Source organism: Lepus europaeus, chromosome 6 (assembly GCF_033115175.1).
Source record: "Lepus europaeus isolate LE1 chromosome 6, mLepTim1.pri, whole genome shotgun sequence".
NCBI classification, from domain to species: Eukaryota; Metazoa; Chordata; class Mammalia; order Lagomorpha; family Leporidae; genus Lepus; species Lepus europaeus.
The window spans coordinates 78201620-78227146 of NC_084832.1; the positions used below are offsets into that span (position 1 = coordinate 78201620).

At 39.5% G+C, this 25527-nt stretch overlaps 1 protein-coding gene across 1 annotated transcript in view; it reads left to right on the forward strand.

Annotated features, from left to right (window-relative positions):
* Positions 1–22898, forward strand: part of UBL3 (ubiquitin like 3) — a 72073-nt gene extending 49175 nt beyond the window's left edge. The window contains exons 2-5 of the mRNA XM_062194417.1: positions 10629–10737; positions 14696–14782; positions 20826–20903; positions 21181–22898. Coding sequence (XP_062050401.1) covers positions 10629–10737; positions 14696–14782; positions 20826–20903; positions 21181–21233 — 327 coding nt within the window. The 3' untranslated portion in view covers positions 21234–22898. The remainder of the gene's footprint in view (positions 1–10628; positions 10738–14695; positions 14783–20825; positions 20904–21180) is intronic.
* Positions 22899–25527: the final 2629 nt, after the last annotated feature.

Sequence of the window (25527 nt, forward strand, 5' to 3'; positions counted from 1 at the left end):
TAGCACCCATTCTGGATTCCAGCAATGCAGGCAGTGGCTTAACCCACTGCGCCACAGAGTTGGCCTCTACAAGTAAAATTTCTTTCTATGGCAATACACCATTCCCATCAAATTTAAAAATGAGTAAGCAGACTTGCGTGTCAGTGGCCTGTCTGTATTAGCCCCACCGCCTCCTGCCATGAGAGAAAAAAAGCAAAACCAAGTACTGTAGAGTTAGTGGCTATGTTTTGTATCTTCTCTAGCAGCTAGCCTGGTGCCTGTTAACCCACATTCGTGTGTTTAGTTTTTTAAGTGTCATTTGAAAGTAGAACAGTCTTGAACACTCTGGTGTAGGCCTCCTTTACCCTCAGGATTTGGCATGTGAGAAGACCTCTTGCAGTGAAGAAACTTGCTTAAATTTTTTGTTAATTTTTAAGTTGTGATAAAATACATATAAATATTACCATATAGACTATTTTTAAATGTGCAGTTCAATGATGTTAAGTGTGTTTCTAATGTTTCGCAACCATCACCACCATTCATCTGAGAAACTCTGTCTTGCAAAGCTAAACCTATATCCGTTAAGTAGTAACTATTATCCCATCCCCTGGCCTCTGGCAACAACATTGTTTGAATTTTTCCACCATTTCCAACCACTTTTCACTTAATATCTACTTGAATTCCTTACACATTCCATGGCTCAGAGGAATGCAAGATTAATTTTCAGTTAATAAGCAGCACACTGATTATGGTATATTTCTTAAAAAAAAAAAAGATTTATTTATTTGAAAGAGTTACAGAGAGAAGGCGAGGCAGAGAGAGAAGTCTTCCATCCGCTGGTTCACTCCCTAATTGGCCACAATGGCCAGAGCTGTGACGATCCAAAGCTGGGAGCCGGGAGCTTCTTCCAGGTCTCCCACGCTAGTGCAGGGGCCCAAGGACTTGGGCCATCATCTGCTGCTTTCCCAGGCCATAGCAGAGAACTGGTTGAGAAGTGGAGCAGCCAGGACTCGAACCATCGTATGGGATGCCGGCACTGCAGGTGGAGGCTTTACCCACTATGCCACAGCACCAGCCCCAAGATTATAGAATATTTCATCGCAAAAGTTTTGTGACTCTTAGGAGAAAGGCCCTTATGGAGTGACTATTTGAATAGCACAGAAATTCAGTATTAAAAAAGTTCTTGGGAGAGTATTGAGAAGGTGCTTTGAGGTGGTACTGAAGTATACTGGGACACATCCTGGCCCAGGAGAGAGAAAATCTGGGCTCTTTATTGTGCTTTGCTACCATCTCGCCTCTGATAGACCCTGTTTATAAACTGGATGAATTCTGAGACTGTCCAGCTTTAAAAGTTATTCAGGATTGAATAACTCAGGACTATTGTTAGAGGCATGTAATTTTTAAAAAAAGATTTATTTAAGTATTTGAAAGGCAGAGTTACAGAGAAGAGAGAGGTCTTCCATCTGCTGGTTTACTTTCCAAATAATTGTAACAACCAGAGGCAGGCCAGTCCAAAGCCAGGAGCCAGGAACTTTTTCTGGGTCTCCCATGTGGGTGCAGGGGCCCAAGCACTTGGGCCATCTTTCTCTGCTTTCCCAGGTACATTAGCAAGGAGCTGGATTGGAAGTGGAGCAGCTAAGACTTGAACCCGTGCCCATATGGGATGCTAGCATCACAGATGGCAGCTTTACCACTATGCCACAATGCTGGCCGCCATCTAAGATTTTTCTGTGTGATGCCAGGATTTATTGGTATACCTAGTTGATAAGAGGGAACTAAAAGTACTATCTATTAGATGTTGACATAGGACACATGCTAGAACTAGTCAAAGGACATAATACGTGTAAGGAAAACTTCTGGTACCTAACTGATATTCAGTAAGTATGAATTTCCTTCCCCATGATTTCTGGCTGTCTTAACCATAGAACTTCTGTCATCATGTTTGCATTAACAGGAGGTAGGCAGAATGATCATCTCCCCAAAAGATGTGAAAATATATCACATATATTGGAAAAATCTGTTCTCCCCCTCTGTTCCTTTGCCAGCCCTTTTCCTACCGTCTCTAGTTTAATATCTTCAGTCCTTGTGAAACAAGCTTTGGCGCTTCAGAAACAGTTGTACTGATGCAGCAGTTAATTCAGTGAGCCATGAGACCAGAAGCAACTGCTCAAAACAAAAGTTTGCCTAGATACAAATCCAGTGTCCTGGAAAAAGTACTCTGGTTTGGCTCAGGTTTGTTATTTAGCCGATAGTACCTATAGGAAATTAGACTGCTGCCTTTGCATATTGATAACACATTAAAGCAGCTGGTTAGTATCCTACATGCAGTTTTTAAAGAGATGCAGGCCATAATTTAATTTCAGAACAGTGTGTTTCATATCTTTAAAGGATTTAGAACTTGAAAAAAAAATGTAATTTTAAGAATAATTTGCAAGAATTCTGAAGAAAATATATTGTCTGTATTTTCATGGATTTGATAAAAGTTTCCCAGACTTATTTTAAAGTAAATATACATTGTAAAGTACTTAAGCAAAGAGAATTGTATAGTGTTATGTGGTTTTCTAAATTGGTGATGATTATGATGGTGATGATATATAACTTGTGATAATAGCCAGCTAATTATGTACTTACCATATATTGGGCACTAAATGCCTTACAAATTCTGAACTGCATACTTTGACTTTGAAATGTACTTACATTATGAACCAAGTTGGAGAAAAAAATTGAATCTGGATAAAAGGCAAGTAATTTACCATTATTGTTCTTTCATCTTTATAGCAGTTTCTTGTTCATGTTCAGCGTTCGAATTATGTTAAATAGTTGAATGATCATAAATTAATAAAATAATAAATATTGCTTTAAATTGTGGTTCTCCTCCTGAATTTTGTTATGCATTAAAATGTTTGGAAATTCACTTTCCAAGTAAATGAGAAGTTGTAAAATTTTTACATGGAAATTTAAGCTTCAAAAACTCTCTGACTTTGCTTTATCTTCCTGTTATGGTGGGTAAGTGTTTCTACAATTAAAAACAAGTGGTCCCACTGAAATTTCACCTATAAAGATTTCCTATTTAACATGTAGTAGAATCTACATTGTGCTAAGTGCTGAAGAGAGTATAGAAAAATATCCCCTAGCTTCTTCATTCTGTTGAGCAAATCTCTGTGTACTTTAGTTTACAGCTGCATTTCCTAAGCCATCAAATACAAGTACGTTCATAGGCAGGGATTCAGACATGTTTTCTTAAAGGTCAAAATCCGTTTTATGGCTGCCTAATATGACTTCCTTACAAATATGATTGCTGCTCCATTCCGGTGGGGAAGAGAAATGCTTTCTTGGCTCCTCCAGTTCTATTTTGAAATTCTTCTGCTACTCCCTTTTTCAAAAATTTAGTTTGATGGCTTCATCCAAATAATTAGGCTCAGGGGGATTTCTCTTGTCATCCTCTGTCACATGCAATACACCAGAGCATGTGAGCTGGGATAGGAGGTGCAGGGGCAGAGCTCTGCAGGCAGAAGGAACAATGTGTGTAAAGGCCCCAAGAACTTGGCAGACACAGTCCTCCCTTGGTATGCACTGACAGTTGCTTCTCAGATCCCTCTCAGACACCAAAATCTGAGAAGGCTCAAGTCCCTTCTATAACATGGCCTATTATTTGCATATAATCTAGGCAGATTCTCCTGTATGCTCTAAGTCATTTCTAGATTAATTATAGTACCTAATATAACTACATGTATGTGTATTTTATGTATGTATTATATATAAACATGTTGTATGTAAAGGAATAATGACAATTAAAAGTTCACTATCTGAGCTATAGTAAGCCACTCAGTAGAGGTCGTTATTTTTTACCTTTTTTTTTTTTTTTTTTAAGATGTATGTGTTTATTTGAGAGGCAAAGTTACAGAGGGAGGGAGAGACAGAGAGAGGTCTTCAATCCCTGGTTCATTCCCCAAATGGTCACAGCAGCTGGAACTGGGCCAGTCATTTTAAACATTCATTCAACAAACGATAGATGGTCAACACTCAAATTTTATATCCTGGCTGCTCCTCTCTCCCATAGTTATCTGTCATAGCTTCAAGGTTATGAAATCTTGAAATCTCTGGTAATCCAGGCATCCAGCACAGTTTCTATTTCAGAAAATGTTTGAATAAATGAATGAAGGAAAGCTGATGGGGTCAGTTGTTTAATCTAGTGGTTAAGATACTTATGGCCTGTATCTGAGTACCTGGGTTCAGCTCCCAGCCCCAGCTCCTAACTCCAGCTTCCTGCTAATGTAGTTTGGAAGGCAGTGTTGATTACTCAGGTAATTGGGTTCCTGTTCCCATGGAGGAGACCTGGATTAAGTTCCCAGCTCCTGATTTTAACCTGGCCCAGCCCTGACCATATAGACGATTGGGGAGTGAACCAGCAGATGGGAGCTCACTCTGTTTTCCATCCCTTGGTTCACTCCCCAAATGCCTGCAACAGCCAAGGCTGGGCCAGGCCAAAGCTGGGAGCTAGGTACTCCATCTGGGTGTGTCACGTGAGAGTTGGGGTTCCAAGTGCTTGAGCTGTCATCTGCTGCCTCCCAGATGTATTAGCAGGGGCTGGGTCTGAATCAGAGCAACTGGAATTTGATCCAATACTCAAGTAGGGCTGGTGGCATCTCAGGTGACAGCTTAACCCATTACACCACAATACCTGCCCCATGAATTTGAATGAGTAGAAAAATGAACATGTCTCTCTTCTTCCTCAGTCTTTTTTTTTTTTTTGCTTCATGGGACACTTAACAAAAATTCAAAATATACCATTTATAAACCCATAACTCTAGGAAAAAGAAATTTGCCTGTTCGTTTTCAGATAGGTTTGTGTCCTTTTTTTTCTAGATCAAGTAGCTATTTTAATATACAGAATTATTTTTTGAAGGCACTATTCATCTTCAAATGCAAATAACATGAATAACCAAAGGCAAGACACACAATAAACACCATATGAATTTCTGAAAAATTTAGCAGTTTTTAGAAAATCTTTTTATTTTGGGATAATTATAAGTAATTCAGAGAAATCCTACATACTCTTCACCCCGTTTTCCCTAATGGTAGCATCTTCCATAACCTCAGTAGAATATCACAGTAGGAAACAAACTGATAAAACTCACAGGCTGTTGAGATTTGTCTACTTTGACAGGCATTTGTCTGTGTGTTTGTGTTGCCTTTAGTTGTATATAGTTCTGTGACAGGTGACTGCCCCCGCAGTTAAAATGCAGAACAGTGCCATCACCAGGCCCCTTAGGCTTCCCTTGTATAGAAGTCGCAGCCCTGCCTCCGCCTCCCCTTCCCGACACCTGCCACCAGGCGTCCCTGTAGTTTTGTCATGTTGAGAATATCATGCAAGGGGAACCATACAGGCTGCAGCCATCTGGGATAAACTTTTTTCCCCTCAGCGTAATTTCCTTGAGAAAAGTAGAGGGCTTTTAAGAAGTGATTTGCAAAGAGGGTCCCACATCGTTCCCCGCTTACCACTTAGCATTCACTCAGAATGGCGGGAATGAGAGCTGCTAGGGCAGAGGTGCTTCTCTGCATCATTGCCCACGAGGAAGCCGCACATTTGAAGGGGAGGACGCCAGTACTCATCTTAAAAACTCTCAGAAGAGAAGAGGGAAGTCTTTCAGGTCAGTGTGTTGGTTTCTTTGTGGGAAGCAGTACTGTCTATTTCTTTGTGAAAGGTGTGGTCCATCACCTTGATTGCCTGCTTTATTTCCAATGACTGTTCCACCTTCCATTCTTCCTGTCTCTTTCCCCTCATTTTCTCCACCCTGACCAGTTAAAAACAAATTATTGTGTGAATTAAGTTGTAGATGAGATTTCTCCAAGTAGATGTACTCTATCAAGTAGAATGGAAATTTGAATTAAAACTTTGATAAACCTGAAACATGCACTGGAACATTCTTCTACTGGTCTTGCAGGAAAGGATCATGGCCATTCTTCTTCATTAGTAGTCTTGTTTAGATTTGTTTTGCTACAAAAATAATTATAAAATACATATTCATTCAGAAGATCTAAATTCTATCTCCTGGGAATTTTGTTAAATAATAAGAGTTCCAGAACTCTTACGAAGTCATTCAGAGTCCAGATTAAGTTTTCTTTTTAGACAAGTATGAATACAAAGTGTATCATATTTTAAGCTATGCATGTCATATTTTTAACCTACTGTTGATTTGTAGAAGATCCCATTGCCCCACAAGCAAAGGTTTTTACATGTATTTTATAGATTGATTTAGCTTAGCTTCAAGGAATTAAAAAGATATTTCATTAATATTTAATGTTTTGCATGGAACTAGCTTATATTTATAGAAATTACCAAACGGTTACTGCAAAAAGCTATAATTGACATGATTTTAGGAATAAGCCCAAGGAGATCCTTGCTATAAAAGAGGAACAGTTAACTAGTGACCAGCTGAGTGAGTATCTCGGAGTTTATCTGGGTGATTACTTTCAAGATTTCTTCTAGAGGAAATTGAAGGAAGTCAGGATTTTTCTCCGTACAATCCTAAGATGCACTTGAATCCTAAGATATAATTGAATTCTGAGGCAGATTCATGTTTCCAGTGTAGGAGCAAGTTTGTCCCCATCAGTAGAAGCATAAAACTAAGTCAAGACCAGTCTGTTAATCTCCCATATCAATAGTCCAGTTTTTGCCTTCATTTGAAAAACTAGTCCCAATATTACATATCTTGATATGGTGGCTCAGAATTTTACTTTTCAAAATGCTTTGATAAATGATAGCCTTTATAGTAACTGTGGCATGTTGCTAACACAACAAATTGAAGATTGAGGTGTATACATGTATGAACTCCACCTGTCCACAGCATTACTAAGAAAGCATTATTGTCCCGTCCCAGTCTGTATACTGCACTGGTCATTGTTACGGAGTCCAGAACTCTGAAGCCAGCATTGAAAATCCTAGCTGTGACCTTCCCAGACTGCACTTGCTTCTTGAGAGAGAAACTGAAATTCAGTAAATACTGGTTGACCACCTGGAATGCTGGAATGCGGCAGGCTCTGAGAATGTTTCAGGCAATTTGTTATTTCAGTTAAAAGCTTAATGCTGAGAGTTTATTGTTGCTCTTTGTAATGGGAATGGAAGCTTCTTCCCTGAACTGACTTAGTAAATTCTAAGATTTATGTACTTACTGACTTACTCTTGAGAGCTGTCATATTCTCTCCTTCCCCCCTCCCCAGAGGCTTAGTCAGCTGCCCCCTGAGTAGATAAATCTTGCTGCTTTTTATTCTGACTTTTAGAGCCTAAAGCCACTTTCAGCCTCCACCCTAAGTTACAGATTCAGCTGTTTCCTGGGGGTTAGACAGAACCTAAGCGTGTGAAGCAGGCCGGTGTGCCTAGGAGGGATCCTGTGCATTGCTGACAGTGCTGTGTGTCAGTTTTAAAATTAGGGAATGCTGAGAACTTTTCGGCGTGAACCCAGAATGTTTCTAGATGGAGATGTGTGTGTATTGTTTTGTTTTTAAGCTGCTGAAAGGAACTCAGAGAGTAACTGGGAATGCCAAACTTCTAGAACAAAAGGCCTTAACTTAGGTTCACTGAATAGTGTTCAGAGGATTCACAAACTCTTATAACTTCATATTAAAACATTGTAGTCCTGTATCTCTATGCTTAGCTTTAAAAAAAAAAAAAAGCTATAGAGAAAAGATGACAATTTATTTTAGGGCAGTTTGAGGTTTCACAGCAAAATTCAGAGAAAGGCATTAGACATTTCTCAAATGCCCTGTGCCCCTAAAGTGTATAGCCCAGCCACATTATGAACACCCCTCACCCAAATGATACATTTGTTAGAGTTGATAGTGTGCTTTTATTTATTTTTTTTTATATCCTCAAGGGGAATATCTATGCAAGAAAATACTTAAATTGCTTTGGAAGCCCATCCTGATACAGCACTTGATATATTTAACAATTTTTAAAGTCTTTTTTTTTTTTTTTTTTTTGGACAGGCAAAGTTAGAAAGGAGAAAGGTCTTCCTTTTCCTTTGGTTCACCCTCCAAATGGCTGCTACAGCCAGCGTGCTGTGCTAATCCGAAGCCAGGAGCCAGGAACTTCCTCCTGGTCTCCCATGTGGGTGCAGGGACCCAAGCACTTGGGCCATCCTCCACTGCCTTCTGGGCCACAGCAGAGAGCTGTACTGGAAGAGGAGCAACCAGGACAGAACCGGCGCCCCAATCGGGACTAGAACCCCGGGGTGCCGGTGCCTCAGGGGTAGGATTAGCCTAGTGAGCAGCGGCGCTGGCCAATTTTTAAAATCTTAATAGTATGTGAGAGATATCCTGAGATGACTAAGGATATTCTTTGAAATAGTGTCATATTCTCTTTTAAAAGTAATACATATTCAATGAAAGATAGGAAATTCCGAAATACATAAAGAAGAAACTAGAATCCAACTTTAATGCAGATGTCACTATTGTTAGTAGTATTTGGTACATCCTTCTAGACTTTGATTTGTGTGTGTGTCTGTGTAAGTGTGTGAGAGAGAGAGGTTTATACTACTAAAGTATAAGCAAAACTGTGCTTTGTATTTTAGATTTGTAAACTGTTAGAAGTACTTAAAGACCCTGTCTCCACGTGTAGTACATTGTGAAGAGCAGGGCTTCAACATACAAGGATTCTAGAAGATACTGGTCAGTCAGTAGTGACGAGGCAGTTAGCTTTCACTCCTGGGATATAGCGTGGGCATCTTCTCAGGTCATGTCACCTAGACCTGTGTCTCCTGTTCCTAACAACTGCTCGGATTTCCATGGTAGGGACTACCATCATTGAGCTTTCCACTAATGTAGTCGTGGACAGCGGGGAGAATTGAAAGTACACTGTACTGGTGCTTTTATAGGTTCTAACGACTAAATTTTCCTTTTGTTATTTTTAAATATTATAATTTGAATAAAAGTCTAAAGGAAATTAATTTTAAACTTAGAAAACTATTCCCAAAAATACTAGATTCATATAATTTACATAGTTCTATTTTTTCCCTGCTTAAGTAAACATTTATGGCCAGACTATTTTAAAGCACATAATTCCTTGGGCATTAATGACTGAAGGCTTTATATCTTTGTTAATATTCATATGTAAAGAGATAGCCATGAATAATAACAGATCTATGAGAACTAAAATTTACATTGTGTGGCATAAATCTTGGGTACTTTGAAGAATCACTTATTACTTATTTGCTATAAGAAATAAGGTGGTACTTTTATTTATTTTACTGTTTAATCATTTTGCAAACTTGAACTTGTTCAAATGGAACACACAGTTTCTGGATCATATTATTTTACAGCGTTGTGATTTCATCAGATCTCTTCCTGTATGTGACTGTTTGATGTACTTTCATTCTGATTAGAAAAAAACAGTAAAAAATTATTACTGGATATATCAGAAGATGAATATAAATTTTTTAAAATGAGTTTTTATTGAAGTATCGATAGTTATAATACAGGTTTTATATGGAACCCAGTTCCACTCATCTAATATGGAGTCCAGTTGCATTCCACTGAATGCAGAGTTGTTTATTTCTGGAGAAGATAGTTAGAACGTTCAACACATTTTCATAGTGGTGAGGCTCTGGGAGTGCTGTTGGCCTTTCAGTAGTATCTAGATGGTTCCTCAGTAGCTGCCAATTTATTTATTGTAGACTCTGGCATCTTAAAAGATTTTCTGGTATTTTCAATAAGGAAAACAATATTGTAACTGAAGAGGAGAGCCTGGGTGTAACCTGGGACCTGGCACAATTCAACTGGTACAATGCCATTCTCTGTTCTGTATGAAAAGAAGCGAGGCTAGATTGCCCAGTCCCGGGGCTCAGCTTCCAGGAAGGTCGTCTTTACCCCCTAATCAGAGGCCCAGAGCTGTAGGAAACCATGCCATGTTTCTATGACTTATGGAGAAATGAATAGGTTTGGTAGTTTTTACGAATAACAATTATGCCAGATAAAAATTTAAAAGTGAACATTTTGAAAAATATATTGAGGATGGTATAGGAATGCTTATTCACTTGAAAGTGTGAATCCAGTATGTCTCAAACATTTCAAGTCTGTTTTCTCCCTCAGATTTTTCTCTGAGGGTAAATTTACATCCATTGTTCCACATTCCCCAACCAGCTACTAAAATAATAAGTGATTGTGTACTTGGTATGCAGGTATTAATAGATTCCTTTTAATCATGATGAAATAATTTAAATTATAGTTTCTGGTTAATTTGGGTCTGTATAATTTTTGAAAGGTATAAGTATAATACTTGTTTTCTTAGTTACAGATATATTTCTGTTTAGGATAAGACATGCAAAATTTGTATTCTGTGGTAATAATGAAAACCTGCAAAAGTCCAATTCTGAACGTTGTTGGGGTAGTTATATTTGAAAGTACAATAAACTTTAGTTTTCCTTTGCTCATACATATGTGCCATACATACACATATGTCAATGGAAAATAAAATCATAGCAAAATTCCTGTTCTTTGAATTAAAAAAAGCTTTAGAATTAAGTAAGTAAAACCACAAGTTGGCATTGATAATATGTAGAATGTGATTGAAGTGGAAAAAAAACCTGTGAATCATGTTCTTAACTTAAAAATCTTTTAAGACTTACAGTAAAAGAATCACTCTCTTCTTTCAGATAAATTTGCGCCTCATCTTGGTAAGCGGAAAAACAAAAGAGTTCCTGTTTTCTCCTAATGATTCTGCTTCTGACATTGCAAAGCATGTGTATGACAACTGGCCAATGGGTGAGTGGGGTTTTTCTCTTAAAAACAAATAATGCTAGTTCTTTATGTTCTACCTTGTTTCACATTTTGAAAATATTACAAATATCGAAAAACAAATAATTGAAGGTGTAAGCCTCATTCAAAGGAGATCATTGTATCCTTCCCTAGATTTTGTATTTCAGCTATCTCATTCCAAAAGATGAAGGAGCCCAGTGCACAAAATCCCTGTTTTTTTGCCTTAGTGGAAAGTATTAAAGAGCAAAACACAAAATAGTTAATATATTTGTACTTATATCCATAAACCTGTTTGCATCAAACACAAAGTGAAAGGAAGGAAAAGCTTTCTTTCACAGTTTCTAATATGTTCTCATTGGTCTACTCTGTACAAAGCTTATTTAAAAGTTCGGCGTGAGACACAGTTAACGTCTAATTTGTGTCAGTTCATGTTCTCTGAACTACTAAAATGTGACAAAGATGTGCAGTCCATTTTTGCTTTCCACTTTCAAGCCAGCGTTTATAACAAGCAAATTTGGAGAGTGTGTGGGGTTCTCCTTCTTTCTCTGATTTCTTTTCTATGTGATGGTTCTGACCTCCCTCCCTTGAATGAATCTTTGATTTACTCTCTTCCTTTAAACTTCTCCAGGTGTCCTTTTGGCCTGTTTTGTGGCATATACGATTAGGGCTATGACTGTTAAACAGCTGATATTACATTATTAGAAGCAATTTGAACTTTTAGAGGACAAGACTTTTTTTTTTCTAACAGAGAAAACAGTGTATATATACAAAAAGTGAATCAAATTAGTTCAGTGTTTCTTAACCTTAAATAATATGTGGAATCTTTTTATAGGAAAAAAAATTCTTACAGATTCTCCCTAGTAGTGACTTAAATTACTTATAATGTATAATTTTAAATGTAGAAACAGAAAACCCAATTAAAACTATATCCATGGAACTAAAACAGATCTATAAAGAAAATGCAACTGTAACTCTAGAACTAATAATGTTCAAATTAACAGTAATGTTCCAATAATGTATTTTTGCTAAAGGCAACCCCACTGCTTGTATCATGAGTGCTGTTGAGTATGGCCTGCGTGTAATGGCTAGGTTATCTGTAGGTTCACAACAAAACCTTCATTCATAGTGTACCAAATTGTCATTCAGTCTTCTCTTAGAATATATGCAGTAAATGAACCTCTGTTCTTTTCTCATTAGTCTCTTGACAATTAAAGGAGTGCTGGCTGCTCGGCGCCAGTACAGTCGTAAACCTCGTGCATTCATGGGCTCTAAAATCCCAAGGCTACGCTTGGTTATAAAGTAATTATTTGAATCATCCAGATAATCTGTTCCAGATTATTGTTAAAATGAAAACATCATTTAAAAAAAATTCTTGATGAGGACTTTGAGATCATAAGAACATGGCTTTGTGAACCCACAGTCCTGAGTTTAAGAAACTCTGATTTAGACAAATACTTTGAATTACTGGGTCTTTCTTCCTGTTGGTAACCAGGGGGCTAGTTCCTAAAAAAAGGAAGGGAGTAAAGCTAACAGAGCAAGAAGGAATTTCAGAAAAGCTAAAGTAGATGAAATTTGAGCTGAGAATGTTGCATATTCCTGATAACCAGGCGGGATAAGTAGCTGTCAGTATGACAGGCACTTTCATAAATGGAAGGAGTGATGTTGTGCTAAGTATGATGTAAAAGTTCACTTTTATGGAGCTTTGATGGAGTACAGATAACTTGATACATGGATATTTAGAAAATTTTATTTGGGCAATATAATAACTTGCGGTGAAAAATGCTTTTACTTTCATAATTATTTGACTTAAAATTAGTTTTAATTCCTTACAAAGTTCTGATTAATGATAAATAAAGCTAAGAATCCAATGCATATTCTGAAGTGAATGAACTGTTATAGGTGTTGAGTATTAATGTATCAGTTTAATATTACTTGAAGAATTTTTAATTTTCATTCTGTTTGCCAAATCTACTCAGCAGTTTCATAGATCTGCTGTGTTGTGTGAAGTACTGAAGGTCACAAGTGTACATATTGATGCTAATGACAAAGGTGTAGTAAACATTAAATCAGTAGAGGAAAATACTCTGTAAAATGTGCTTTTGGAAGGAATTCCTCTACTGTAGCAGACCTTTATGCAGCTTACTGGAAATATGGCTAATGGGCAGAGATCTGGCACCGAGCTGTTACTGGAGAAATACTGATAATGCCTGACAATACTCATGTAAGCCTTGTTCCGAGGCCTCTCTCAATTTCAGATCCTTAGAGAGAGGGAAAGAGAAATCGTATATTAAACCAGTGCAGGATGTGGACGTCGTGACACGGTATAAGACAGTGCAGTGTACGATAATGCAATGTGAGACTCCCAAGTCTCTGCATCTTAAAATAGTATTTTAAATATTATTGGAATATTCACCTTTCTCCCCTCTAAATTAAATGGTTACTGTCATTCGCCTTTATGTCTATGGAACGTTTCCATCTTGGTCAGAAATATTTTATTAAACAATAATTAGGGAAGTTATTAATTTCTTCCAGAAGAGGAAAAATCTGGGAGTGGAGGAATAAAAGACAAAAAGGCTTGTCAGAAGGAGAGAAGGGGAAGGGAAAGGCCTAGGGTTTGGAGCAAGGAATGAATGAGATTCATTTCTCCCTCTCCCAATTTCTGCTGGGCTCAAGTCCCTGAGAGGCCGTGACTTTATCCAACTCAAATTCATCATTTTGAAAACTCAAAAATCATGAAGTCTCTACTTTATGTCTCCCCTGTGAATGCAGGGGCCCAAGCACTCTGTGGCCATCCTCTGCTGCCTTCCCAGGCTCATTAGCAGGGAGCTGGGTCAGAAGAGGAGCAGCTGGGACTCAAACCGGTGCCCATATGGGATGCCGGCACTGCTGCCTGGGGCTTTAACCCGCTGCGCCACAGTGCTGGCCCCTGAAATTAATCTTCAAAGGATGTTTCTTTTACTAGGATTAGATTTTTCCTAACTCAATTGCATTTTATAAACTTTTATGGGTTACAATTTGGGACATTTTAGTATTCTTTAAGAAGTTAAAACTAGTATTTTTGTAGCACTTGCTGAGGAGAATAAGTGAGAGCCAGTGCAGCTTATCCAAAATGCTTGGGGAAAGAAATGTTCTAGAGTTTAGAGCTTTTCAGATTTTGAAATACTTACAATAGACCTCAGTGGTTACTGGTTGGGTATCCCAGATTTGAAAATCCAAAATCCGAAATGTTCCAAACTCTGAAGCTTTTTTTTTTTTAAATATTTATTTGAAAAGCAGAGTTACAGAGAGGCTGAGGCTGAGAGAGAGAGAGAGTTCTTCCATCCGCTGGTTCAGTCCCCAGATGGCTGCAACGGCCGGAGCTGCATCAATCCAAAGCCGGGAGCCAGGATCTTCTGGGTCTCCCACATGGGTGCAGGGGCTTTTTAGTGTCATTGCTCAAAAAGTTGCAGATTCTGGAGCCAGCACATTGGTATAATAGGTTAGGTATCCACATGGGGCACCTGCATCCCACGTGGGCTCTGGTTTGAGTCCCAGCTGCTCTACATCCGATCCAACTCCCTGATATTGGCCTGGGGTAAGCAATGGAAGATGGCCCAAGTACTGGGGACCTTGCACCCGCATGAGAGACCCGGAGGAAGCCCCTGGCTCCTGGCTCTGGCCTGGCCCAGCTCTGGCCATTACAGCCATTTGGGGAGTGAACCAGCCGATGGAAGACCTTTCCCTGTCTCTCTGCCTATATAACTCTGCCTCTCAAGTAAATAAATAAATATTTTTTTAAAAAAGAAGCTGTAGATTGTAAGCATTCAAGTTTTGGATTTTTGGGTTAAGAATGCTCAACCTGTATCTCATTTATGGGAAGCTCTAGGTCTTTTCTTTGACATACTCTAACCGATTTAGTTATGAATTTTTGAAACCTTAATTATGTGTTGAAATGCACCTAACCAGATCACTGGATTCTTTTCAGACTGGGAAGAAGAGCAGGTCAGCAGTCCAAATATTCTACGACTTATTTATCAAGGACGATTTCTACATGGAAACGTCACATTAGGAGGTAATAACCACCATTGTAATGGGTTTAATGTTCATGGTGTGTAGCTTTCTCTCTTCATTTTGAATGTTAATATCTTCAGTTTACTAAAAAATAATAATAAATTCAAACTATGACTTCTGACTATTTTTGGTAAGGGTACTCCTTTATATTTTGCATTCTATTAGATCTAATTTAACTCTATGATTCGTGTGTTTTACTTAATGAAATAAACTCTGTCCCTGTATAATAGAGTTCATACCTACTCTTTTATAAGTATAATTTTATTGCACTTCTGAATAATATAATTTAGATGTAATATTTGAAGTTAAAACTGGAGATATTAATTGGAAAAAATTTATGATAATTGGTTTTCAAATGTAATAATGAGGGAATATTTTCCATTTGATTTCAACTGATATAATTACTAATTATGTGAGAATGAATGTAAATGACTTAGGAGAATACCAGTATCTTTTTTTTATTTATTTGAAGTTACAGAGAGGGAGAGGCAGAGAAAAAGGTCTTCCAGCTGCTGGTTTACTCCCCAAATGGCCACGACAGCCAGAGCTGGGCCAGGCCGGAGCCAGGAGCCAGGAGCTTCTTCCGGGTCTCCCACATGGGAGCAGGGACCCAAACACTTGGGCCATTTTCAACTGCTTTCCCAGGCTATAGCAGAGAGCCATATCAGAAGTAGAGCAGCCAGGACTCGAACTGGTGCCCATGTGGGATGCCAGCACTGCAGGCAGTGCTCTACCCACAGCGTTGGCCCCCCAAGAGCAGCAGTATCTTTAGGAGATTGGAAGAGCAGATTTGGGATCCAGACTGTCCCAATTGTATCCTAACTCCACTGCCTATTTGCTGTGTAACCTTGGGCAAGTGTCTTAGCCAATGAGTTTCCTCATCAGTAAAATGTAATAACAATAGTGCCTACCACCTAGATGGGGAGAGAGAAATTAGTTTATGTATTCAGAGCACTTAGACTCCTTAGAGTAGCAAGTGGTGCTTGGTAAACACTGGTTGTTAGCTGTTACTGTTCTTTATATGTGATTGGAGAAATGTAGCTCAATAGTGCCCCCTTAGGAGGGAGCATTTTCTGCTATCAACAGAGCTGCTTTTTTTTTTTTTTAAATAAATATTGCTGCCTTTTTTTAAGGTTTATTTATATAAGAGGTAAAGTTACAGTGAGAGGGAGACACAGAGAGAAAGGTCTTCTGTTCGCTGGTTCATTTCCCAAATGGCTGCAATGGCTAGAGCTGCGCCAATCCAAAGCCAGAAGCCAGGAGCTTCTTCCAGGTCTCCCACACTGGGCGCAGGGGCCCATGCATTTGAACCATATTCTACTGCTTTCCCAGGCCATAGTAGAAAGCTGGATCGGAAGTGGTGTATCTGGGACTAGAACCAGCACCCATATGGTATGCCGGCATCACAGGCGGAAGATTAACCTACTGTACCATAGCACCAGCCCTGCTTGTTTTGTTTTAATAAATGTATTTCACTTATACTCAGATAATTGAAAATTTGTGGGCAAATGAAATGATCTATTTTAATATACCTTTATTTCAGTATAGTCGTTTTTCTCTGAACCTAACAATGAAACATTTCAACTGTTTTTCCTTAAAAGTAGAATATTTTTATTCATTCATTCAGCATATATTCATTGAATACTTACGTGCCAACACTGTGCTGAACACAGTAAGATAGAATCTCTCCATTCAAGGCCCTCAGGTATTACATAGGACAGAGAGAGAAAATCCACTATGTGATAAGTTCTAGAGTAGATGAACGCAGATGCTTTTATGACAATACCAAATCAATGGAACATTTCAAGATGTAGTATCACACTTTATCAAGCTTGAGTGGCAGTGTTAAAATTGACCTAAAAAGTATTTTCCATTTTAAAATAGAGGCTTTTGGTGTATGGTTTTTGCGTGGATAGACCAGGCCTCAGTGTCATTGACTGTTCGCATCCTGGCTGTGTTGTACATTCATGAAGGGTGGGGCCATGTTTTAGTCTTTTTTTATTCTCTGTGGCTCACACAAGATCTCGTGTGGATTAAAAATTTGTAAATTTTGGTTAAATTTGATTTCTTGATAAACGAGTGAATCTTTAGATTTCTCTTTCCCCTTTGAATATTGACCATTGTAAGCAATTTCCACTCCTTTTTGTTGTGTCCTTCCAATTCCAAGTTCATATTAAAGACCATATAATTGGGGTTAAGGGGCTGGTGCCATGGCTTACTTGGTTAATCCTCTGCCTGTGGTGCCGGCATCCCATATGGGCGCCAGGTTCTGGTCCCAGTTGCTCTTCTACTCCAGCTCTCTGCTGTGGCCCAGGAAGGCAGTGTGGAGGATGGCCCAAGTGCTTGGGCCCCTGCACCCACGTGGGAGACCAGGAAGAAGCACCTGGCTCTTGGCTTTGGATGGGCGCAGTGCTGGCCGTAGCGACCATTTGGGGGGCGAACCAACAGAAGGAAGACCTTTCTCTCTGTCTCTCCCTATCTATATCTCTTCCTGTCAAATAAACAAAAAATAAAAATAATAATTGATGTTAAAATATTCATTCCCTCTGAGATAGGAATTTTTACTGATATTTTTTAAAAACTTGTTTTAGGATAAGGAACAAATTGATATATCATTATTAGTGTAACTCTTTGTCACTGTCAAATCTTTTAAAAAGCAAAACGAACCATTTCTGACCATGGTGATTTAGTGAGGGAACCTAGGAGTGTAGATGGTTCTCTCAAGTTGATGAGCACAGCCAGTGACCCTGTGGTGGTTTTAAGAATCTTTGATTTATTTACTTGAGAGACAGGGAAAGGCAGATGCCCATAATGGCAGGGCTGGGTCAGAGCCAAACCTGGGAGCCAGGAACTCAGTCTAGGTCTCCCACATGGGTGGCAGGAACCCAGTCACTAGGACCATCACCACTGCCTCCCTGGTGCAGTAGCTATGGGTATCCAACTGAGGCACTCTACCGTGGGACACAGTATCTTGTTTTTTATTACTGTTAACATTTGTTTGTTTATTTATCTGAAATAAATAGAATTAGAGAGAGATCTTCCATCTGCTGGTTCACTCCCCAAATGGCTGCAACAGTGGAGGTTGGGCCAGGCTGAAGCCAGGATTCTGGAACTCCATTTGGGGCTCCCACATGGGTGACAGGGGCCCAACCACTAAGCAGGGAGCTGGATCAGAAATGGAGCAGCCAAGACTCAAACTGGCACTTGTATGAGATGGCAGTGGCTTAACCTCCTATGCCACAATGCCAGCCCACAAGTATCTTCATCAGTGTCAGCCACTAGGCCAAACACCTACCTCCTCCTGTGTTTGTGAATGTGAATGACAAAACACACTGGGTAACCGCTGTTTTGAATGGCCAGTGTGGAAAAAGACTTAGACTTGCTTGTCAGTGCCCCATACTTGCTCAGCGTAGCCCTGTGAATTAGACTTAGGACCCATAGCTAGAAATCAAAGGCAGTCAGTTTTCTATTCAGTATAAGAAAGAATGTTTGAATGTGTTGAGCTGCCTAGAGAAAGAATGATGCACCACAGGAAAGAGTAACGGCCTTGTCATAGGTGATGTTCAACCGTGGGTGATTGTGAAGTAGCAGGGATTCAGCCATTGGTGGAATTCAGTCACTGAGAAAGGTTAAAGGAGGAGGCGTGGGCATTCTCTGCTATCTTGAGATTCTGTGTTTAGTAAGTTTCAGATCGGAAATTTTGGCAATTAAGTCTTTTAACTGCCCAGAATCCCCTTTGGGGTGTAACCTTTTAGTCATACAGAACTTGAGTCCACTAAAGGAAAGGTGTGACAGCCTTCCTAACTGGAAGTTCAAGATGATCAGCTGAAGCCCTGATGTTCGGTACATCCCAGCTCAGTGTTTCCTGAAATACAGTGTTGAGACATGGGCATGAGAAACCCCCCAGTACTTAAATTAAAATGCACATTTCTATGGTGATTGGCAGATTTGGGATGCCCACATCTCATGTAGGAGTGCCTGGGTTTGAGTCCCAGCTCCAAACCTGGTTCCACTTCCTGCTAATGTGTGCCTTGAGGAGGCAGTGGTGATGGATGGTTCGAGTGGTTGTATCCCTACGCCTACATGGGATACCCATATTGAGTTCCAGGCTCCTGTCTTTGGCCTGGCATGGCCTGGCATGGCCTGGCCTGGACAGGCTCAGTGCTTGTCAAGTGTATCAGTGGATGGGAGATTTCTGTCACTCTCGCTATAATTGTATTTCTGTCTCTCTGTCTTTCAAGTAAATTCTTTAAAATACAGATTTATGTATGTCCCCCTCTCCCTTTACCCTCATCTCCCAGTTTCACTACTGAATTGATATACCAGGTAATTTTTTTATATACATTAAAGGTTGAAAGCTTCTGTTTGTTCCATATATTGCCCAGTATTGGAAGCATTCACAGTGAAGGAATGAGACCATGTTTTAGATTCTAGTATTTCTCTTCCTTCATCCTTAATGTTATAAGCATCAATAAGTACCATTTCTAGTTCAAATTCAAATGGCAGAGAAAAATAATCATCCCTGCGCAGTTAAATTTGTAACTTCAGATGGTAAGCCGCTCAACTTTCCAGGCCTTTCCAGCATTTCTTTGAATTTTCAGTTCCGTTCACCTGCCTGTTTTCTGAGATTTGTTTCCCTTTGATTTCACAAAATGCTGATGATGGTGGTAATAGTTAATGCTTTTTCTATTTGTTTGTTTTTGCCAAGCCCTGGCCAAGCTACTTTTCTTAGATTGCTGCATTTAGTGGGCACAACTGTAAGAGGCAAGTAATGCGTCTACAACTTAGGTTGAGGAAGTGGAGGCTTAGGGAGAGGTAAATGACTCCCTCAGAGCTATGCAGTTGGTCAGGAGTGAAGACCATTTTTAGCTCAGGTCTAGATCCATGCTGTCAAGAGGAGGATGTGAGTGATTCATGGCTTGTTACATGCACAATTTAAGTTCATTTCAGAGTTTAACATGTTTACCAAAACTTTGGTGAACTTTTAATTCTGTAAAAATACTTGTTTGCATTTTCATGTTCAATCAGACATAGTAAGGTGTGTGTGTGTGTGTGTGTATGTACATGCCATCCTGCTTCATTTGAACCTCAGAGGTTAATGGGCTAAATAATGGCTGGCCAATTGTAAATAAGATGGAAACTCACCTTGATTAAAATAGACAAGACTGAAAAGGCAGGCAGCAGGAGGATCAGAACTTGCTCAAGTCTTGGTCCAGGCCTTACTGAAGTTTGTAGTTAGTGAAGGGAAGGCAGTTTGAGGTGTCAGAACGGCAGAATCCCAGCTAGGGACGACTCTGAAGTGAGATACACTGACTGCTTTTGTACGCAGAACAACAGAACGGTTTGTATTCGCTTCGGCAGCTCATGGATGTGTGGATGGATATTTTGATATTGTCTCTGTCTGAAATATTACATAGTAAATGTTACTTTTGAGTGAAAAAACATCTAAAGACTTGATTAGAAAATAGTGATTATTAGTAATGCAAACACATTCTTTTTTATATAACCTTTTCAAATTATTTTCTAATTTAAGAATAGAAGGTAGAGAATAAATGCTTAAAATAATTTGTCATTTCTTATATTTCTACATTAAAGTCACTTTTCAGTGCAGTAATTTTGTTAGGCAGCTAATTAGACATGTAATTATATAGAGAGACATGTCTCTTAATATGAGATTTTTTTGTCCTTTATCTACAAAAAGTATGTTTAAAAATTTTCTTACTCCTATTTCTCTTCTCCTCTAAAGGCGATCTCTGATATTAACTGATTGTATATTTTCTTGTATCCTCTTCCTAAATAATGTGGATATCTGTGTCAAGCTAATGGCCATATCTGGGAAGAGTGATTTCTAAATCGTAAATATTATTTCTGAAAATATGAACCTAATTTAATTCTGTAGAGGAGATGCTCCATTTGATAAGAAGTTCCATCTGTTGAGGAAGTCATACAAAAAGCAATTGATTTTTTTAAATGGTTTTGGCTGTGATTGGTGATTTTAGTGGGTCAACGTATTTGTAACGGTTTTATTCCTACTTTTCACGTAGCATTGAAACTTCCTTTCGGCAAAACGACAGTGATGCATCTGGTGGCCAGAGAGACGCTGCCAGAGCCAAACTCCCAAGGTGAGTCACAGAGACAGACGTCACGCTCAGTGGTGGCTGGGTTTTCCTTGGAAATTCTGAGAAAGGAAGTCTTCACAGCTCATGAATAGAGCTTGTCAAGCCAATAACCACTTTGGAAACATGCTAAAATAAAAAAGCATGTATTGGCCTTTTAATTTAAAAAATGCAAACATAAAAAGAAAGTGAAACAAGACAGTTCTTGTTGTGCTTGGCTGCCTTGCTGCTGCCACCCCTGGTCCCGGCACTTTGGTGAGCACGGCTTTCCTTCTGCTCCTAGGTCAGAGGAACCGCGAGAAGACAGGCGAGAGCAACTGCTGTGTGATCCTGTAGCCGTGGGGCCAGAGACCTGGCGGCGTAGCCTGCCTGTGCATCCCAGAGCTGAACTACTCACGGACTGTCGTCTTCGCTCGTGGAGCTAAAGAGAACCAGGAACATTCTTCACTATCATTTCTTATTTCTTGTATTATTGTTTGTGTTGAGCAGTTTTAAAATATATTGGTTTTTGAAAGTAGTCAATCTCCAGGAAGAAAGTTAACAAGTTCCCTCTCGTAGCAGAAACCACTTTGCTGCCACGAAAGTTTTCATCACCAGAACTAACAAATCAGGTGTTCCAAATACAGTTTGCACTAAAAAAGATTGACACTATTTGCCTCATCAGGAGAACTGATAACAGTCTGTGGTACCTAGAAATACGTACAGTTCCCCACGGGAAGACACCCAGCAGTTACTGAAGTTAATTAATGACTGGGCCAACTGGAGAGGGAAAAATATGGGAGAGGGAGTCACATGCTGGGTGGATCCAGCGTGCAGACTCAGGATGCTGCCCTGAGTGTGACTTCTCCCTGCACTAATGGAAACACAGAAACAAAACGTGCCTGTCGCTAAAGCGCTCGGGAGAGGGCTGACCAAACCAAGCTTTTCCTCAGCACGCGCACTGAGTCCTGGCTAGCAGAGTGCCTGCTGGGACAGCACAGGAAGGGGGGCGTGCACCTCTGAGCCTTCATGTGGGAGGGGGTCCAGTTGCCCAGAGGCGGAAACAGAAAACCTCGTTGACTGATCAGTTTTATGTATTTGAATATCAGCAAATTGAAATTGTCCTTAATGCTTGCTCATCTGTAACAGTGTCCCTGTGTCGGGCATACTCATTAGAGAGTTCAGGTGAATTCTTGCCATTCAAAGATGCGCCTCCATGATACCTAGTTCTGTTTCTTTATGTAGTTGCATTGGGTATCAGTGCTTGCAGTTGTATTAAAATCAAAAACTGATTTTTTAGAGGCATACGTGATTAAGAATGCCCTTTTATTTTATACCAATAATTTAAAGATTGATATGCTAAAAACAATTTGCACAGCACTAAAGCATGAGCTAGTTTCATCTAAACCTGTAAAAATATGAAAGATTTTATATTTTTTCACTGGGAAGAAATTCTTCCTGGATGAAATTACAAATAATATGTAGAATATATTTAATAAAAGACTTATAAAATACCTAACTATAGAACCTAAATATAGATTGGCGTGTAGAATATAGAACAATAATCCGTATAAATAACTTTAGCCTTTTTAAAAATGAAGTTGCAGGCTGACATTATGTTCTGTCCTTCTAAGAAGTGTCCATGACCCTTACAAACATTAAGTGTAAATGGTTTCAGATGGTCAGCTTTGTTTAAATGTAATCAGGTTATTTTATTCATTGTTAATGCTTTGATGCAAAGGCTTTATATGCAGTAGATCTACGAAGATACTGTTCATACTGATCAGAATTAAATTTGTATAGAGCAGAGTTTTAAAACGAATGTAAATAGCACTAAACATTTTCTTTCTGCAACCTGTACTTATAGATTCTTTATGTAAACTAAATAAAAAATATTGTAGTGCATTTTGGTGGTAATTTTAAAGGTTTTGATTAGGTTAATTGTTTAATGCAGCGTCTCATCCATGTTTTCTAGTTTTATTTCTGAGTCTTTAAAATTCATTAAATTAATATTCTATTCTTGGTTTTGGGAATATTCCCAGTGTGTCTTTGATATTTAATCTAGTTAATTTGTGTGCAGTCACACAACGGATAGAATTATGTAGCCTCTGTTTTCACTAAAGTGTTATAAGTCGGGAGATGTTAAATATTTATATGCTTTGTTAACCAGCTCAAATGTGAATTCTGTTGGTGTTGAAAGAAGAAGAATCTGGTAGTTACTTAATTGGGCAGTGAAGCCATTTATGGCTCTGTTCTTTTGTAAGACAAACTACTGGTAATTATTTTTAATACCTATTTTAATTCTAATTACTCTTCTGTTTTTCCATAAAGATTGTCAGTTAATTATGATTTTTTAATGACGGTTAAATATTCTCTCTTGGTTTTCAATATATTTTTCTGTATGTTCCCACATTATATATTTCCCTTTAATAAGACCTCGATTTAGAATTTGCCAAGTGAGATAAACTGGTTCATTCATAGAGAAAGAATTATGTCACTTAATATCATATTGTACAAAATGAAAAAAATAAAAAATATCAGTAAAATTATATACTGAAAACACCAAAAATTTAAATGCCTTAATAGTGTATATGTGAAAAAAACTCAGCTGTCCCGTTGAAAATAACTCCTTGGACTGGCTGATGGATGAAATATGATTGATCTTTTCCAAGGCTACCATTGAAAATTCTTCTGCCAAAAACAGCAGCTTTGTTCCCTGAAGGCGAGGGCCGCAGAGATCCAGCTGGGGACGGAAGCCTGAGTGCGCTGGTGCGCCCCTCCCCACGCGCGCTGCCCTCTCTCTGCTCTTCTCCCCCAGGGCTCCTGGGCAGGGAGAGCAGCTTTCCTTCACTCAGACCTCAGCCTGTCTCCTAGTCTGAACTCTGCTTTCTCTCTAAGATAAGTTGTATCTTATGAAAAATACAGAACCTAACATCACCATTCACATTAAAGGAGGTTTTTTTCCTAAACAAAACTTTTATCCTTAGTTTTATGAAGTCATCGTGACCAATGTCAGAGTAATTTCTGTTAGCTGATTGTGATAAACAGTGTTTAATGTGAAAAGAAATTAAAACTTTCTTCATCTATTGTAGAATCTCTCTCTTCTTTTAAGTGACTTCCATTCATAATGTTGGTATATTTTCCTGTCCTTTACCTCTCTGCTATCTTTCTCCTCTTTTTTTTCCAATATATTTTATTACCTTGTTCAGTAAAATTCAGCTTTTGCTGTGGCTTTATTTTACCTAAATGAAAGAGAAAGTGATCAACCAGCATGGACGTGCCTTCCTCCCATCCCCGTCGATAGAGCCCCATCTTAGAGGCACTCTACTTTTTCCCATTATCATCTTCTACTAGAGTCACTTACTAGCAGAGTGATTGAGGCGGGGGGTGGGAGCGTTAAAGAGGTGTAGTACATAGTACATAGTACATAGCCTCTCACCACGGCAGAAACAAACCGCAGACTCCTGGCGGTTTCCTAGGCACAGGGCCTGTGGCCCAGGTGGGGCAGGTGACTCTGGGACTGCTGGCTTACCTGGCCACCCACCCCCCCGGAAGGCTGCAACGGGTTACAGCTCTTGTCCGCACAGGGTAGGGGCATGGTTGACTTCAGGAACAGTTGATGGCTGAGATGAAGTGAGAAACATCCAGCCCTTAGGTTTCCAGCTGTAAACCAATACTGCAGAGTGAAAAACAATTTCATCTGTGGTCCTTGACCATAGGGACAAATGTTTATATTTCTGCCTCTTTTTCAAAATGACAGCTTTTAAGAAATACAGAGTAGACATTGTAAATCGACATTCAGGAGAAGGCGTGTCACTCTCTTTCAGTGTTTGGCCAGTGAGCGAGGGGCCGGGTAAACTTCCTAAAGTGGCAGAGCGCGTGACTGGGTTGAGAAGGTAGCTACTGCATATCCCGACGTTCAGTATTTGACTCCGACCTTCCAGAAGCATGCCTTGAAGCTTACTGGGTGGATGGGAAGTCTACGGCGTGGCGGGAGAAGCTTGTAGGCATCCAGTAGCACCTGAGATTTCAAATCAAAAACCCCACAAAAATAGTTGGAGTTGGGAGTCAGGCCTGGGTTTGAGCTGGGTGACTGAGCCAGCTACTAAGGGAGCCTCAGATTTTCCTACGTAAAATCATCCTATTCGGTAGGGTTGTAACTGTAAAGTAACGAGGGTTACTTTACAGTGGATATTTAAAGCACGACTTTACCTAAGAACCAGTGCCCGGCAAACCTGCCTCGGGCTGGATGTGGGAAATGCGCAGTGCGTGCTGGGCACCAACGTGGACTAGAAAAATAGCTCACAGAAAGGCCATGGAAAATACGTGGATGGTTCTGTGTCCAAAGACATGCATTTGAATAGAGGGTGCAGGAATTCAGCAGTGAGACGTGGCCTCGGCTGCCTCCTGTTAAGAGCTTGGACAGGACACAGAACTGGACACACTGACCCTAAGGACGGAAGCTGGCTGGGAATCTGAGGTGGGGTTTGTTAGTTACTAAGGTAGAAAAACACGCACACAAGCCGTTCAACAGAAAGAAGTCTTAGGGAAGGTTGGGACCAGCTCTGGGGCGAAGTAAGGACTGTCCCTGCGCCACAACGCCAGCCCCGGGGCTTGGGGGGTTCTGTTCTGAGCCTGCTCAGACAAGCAC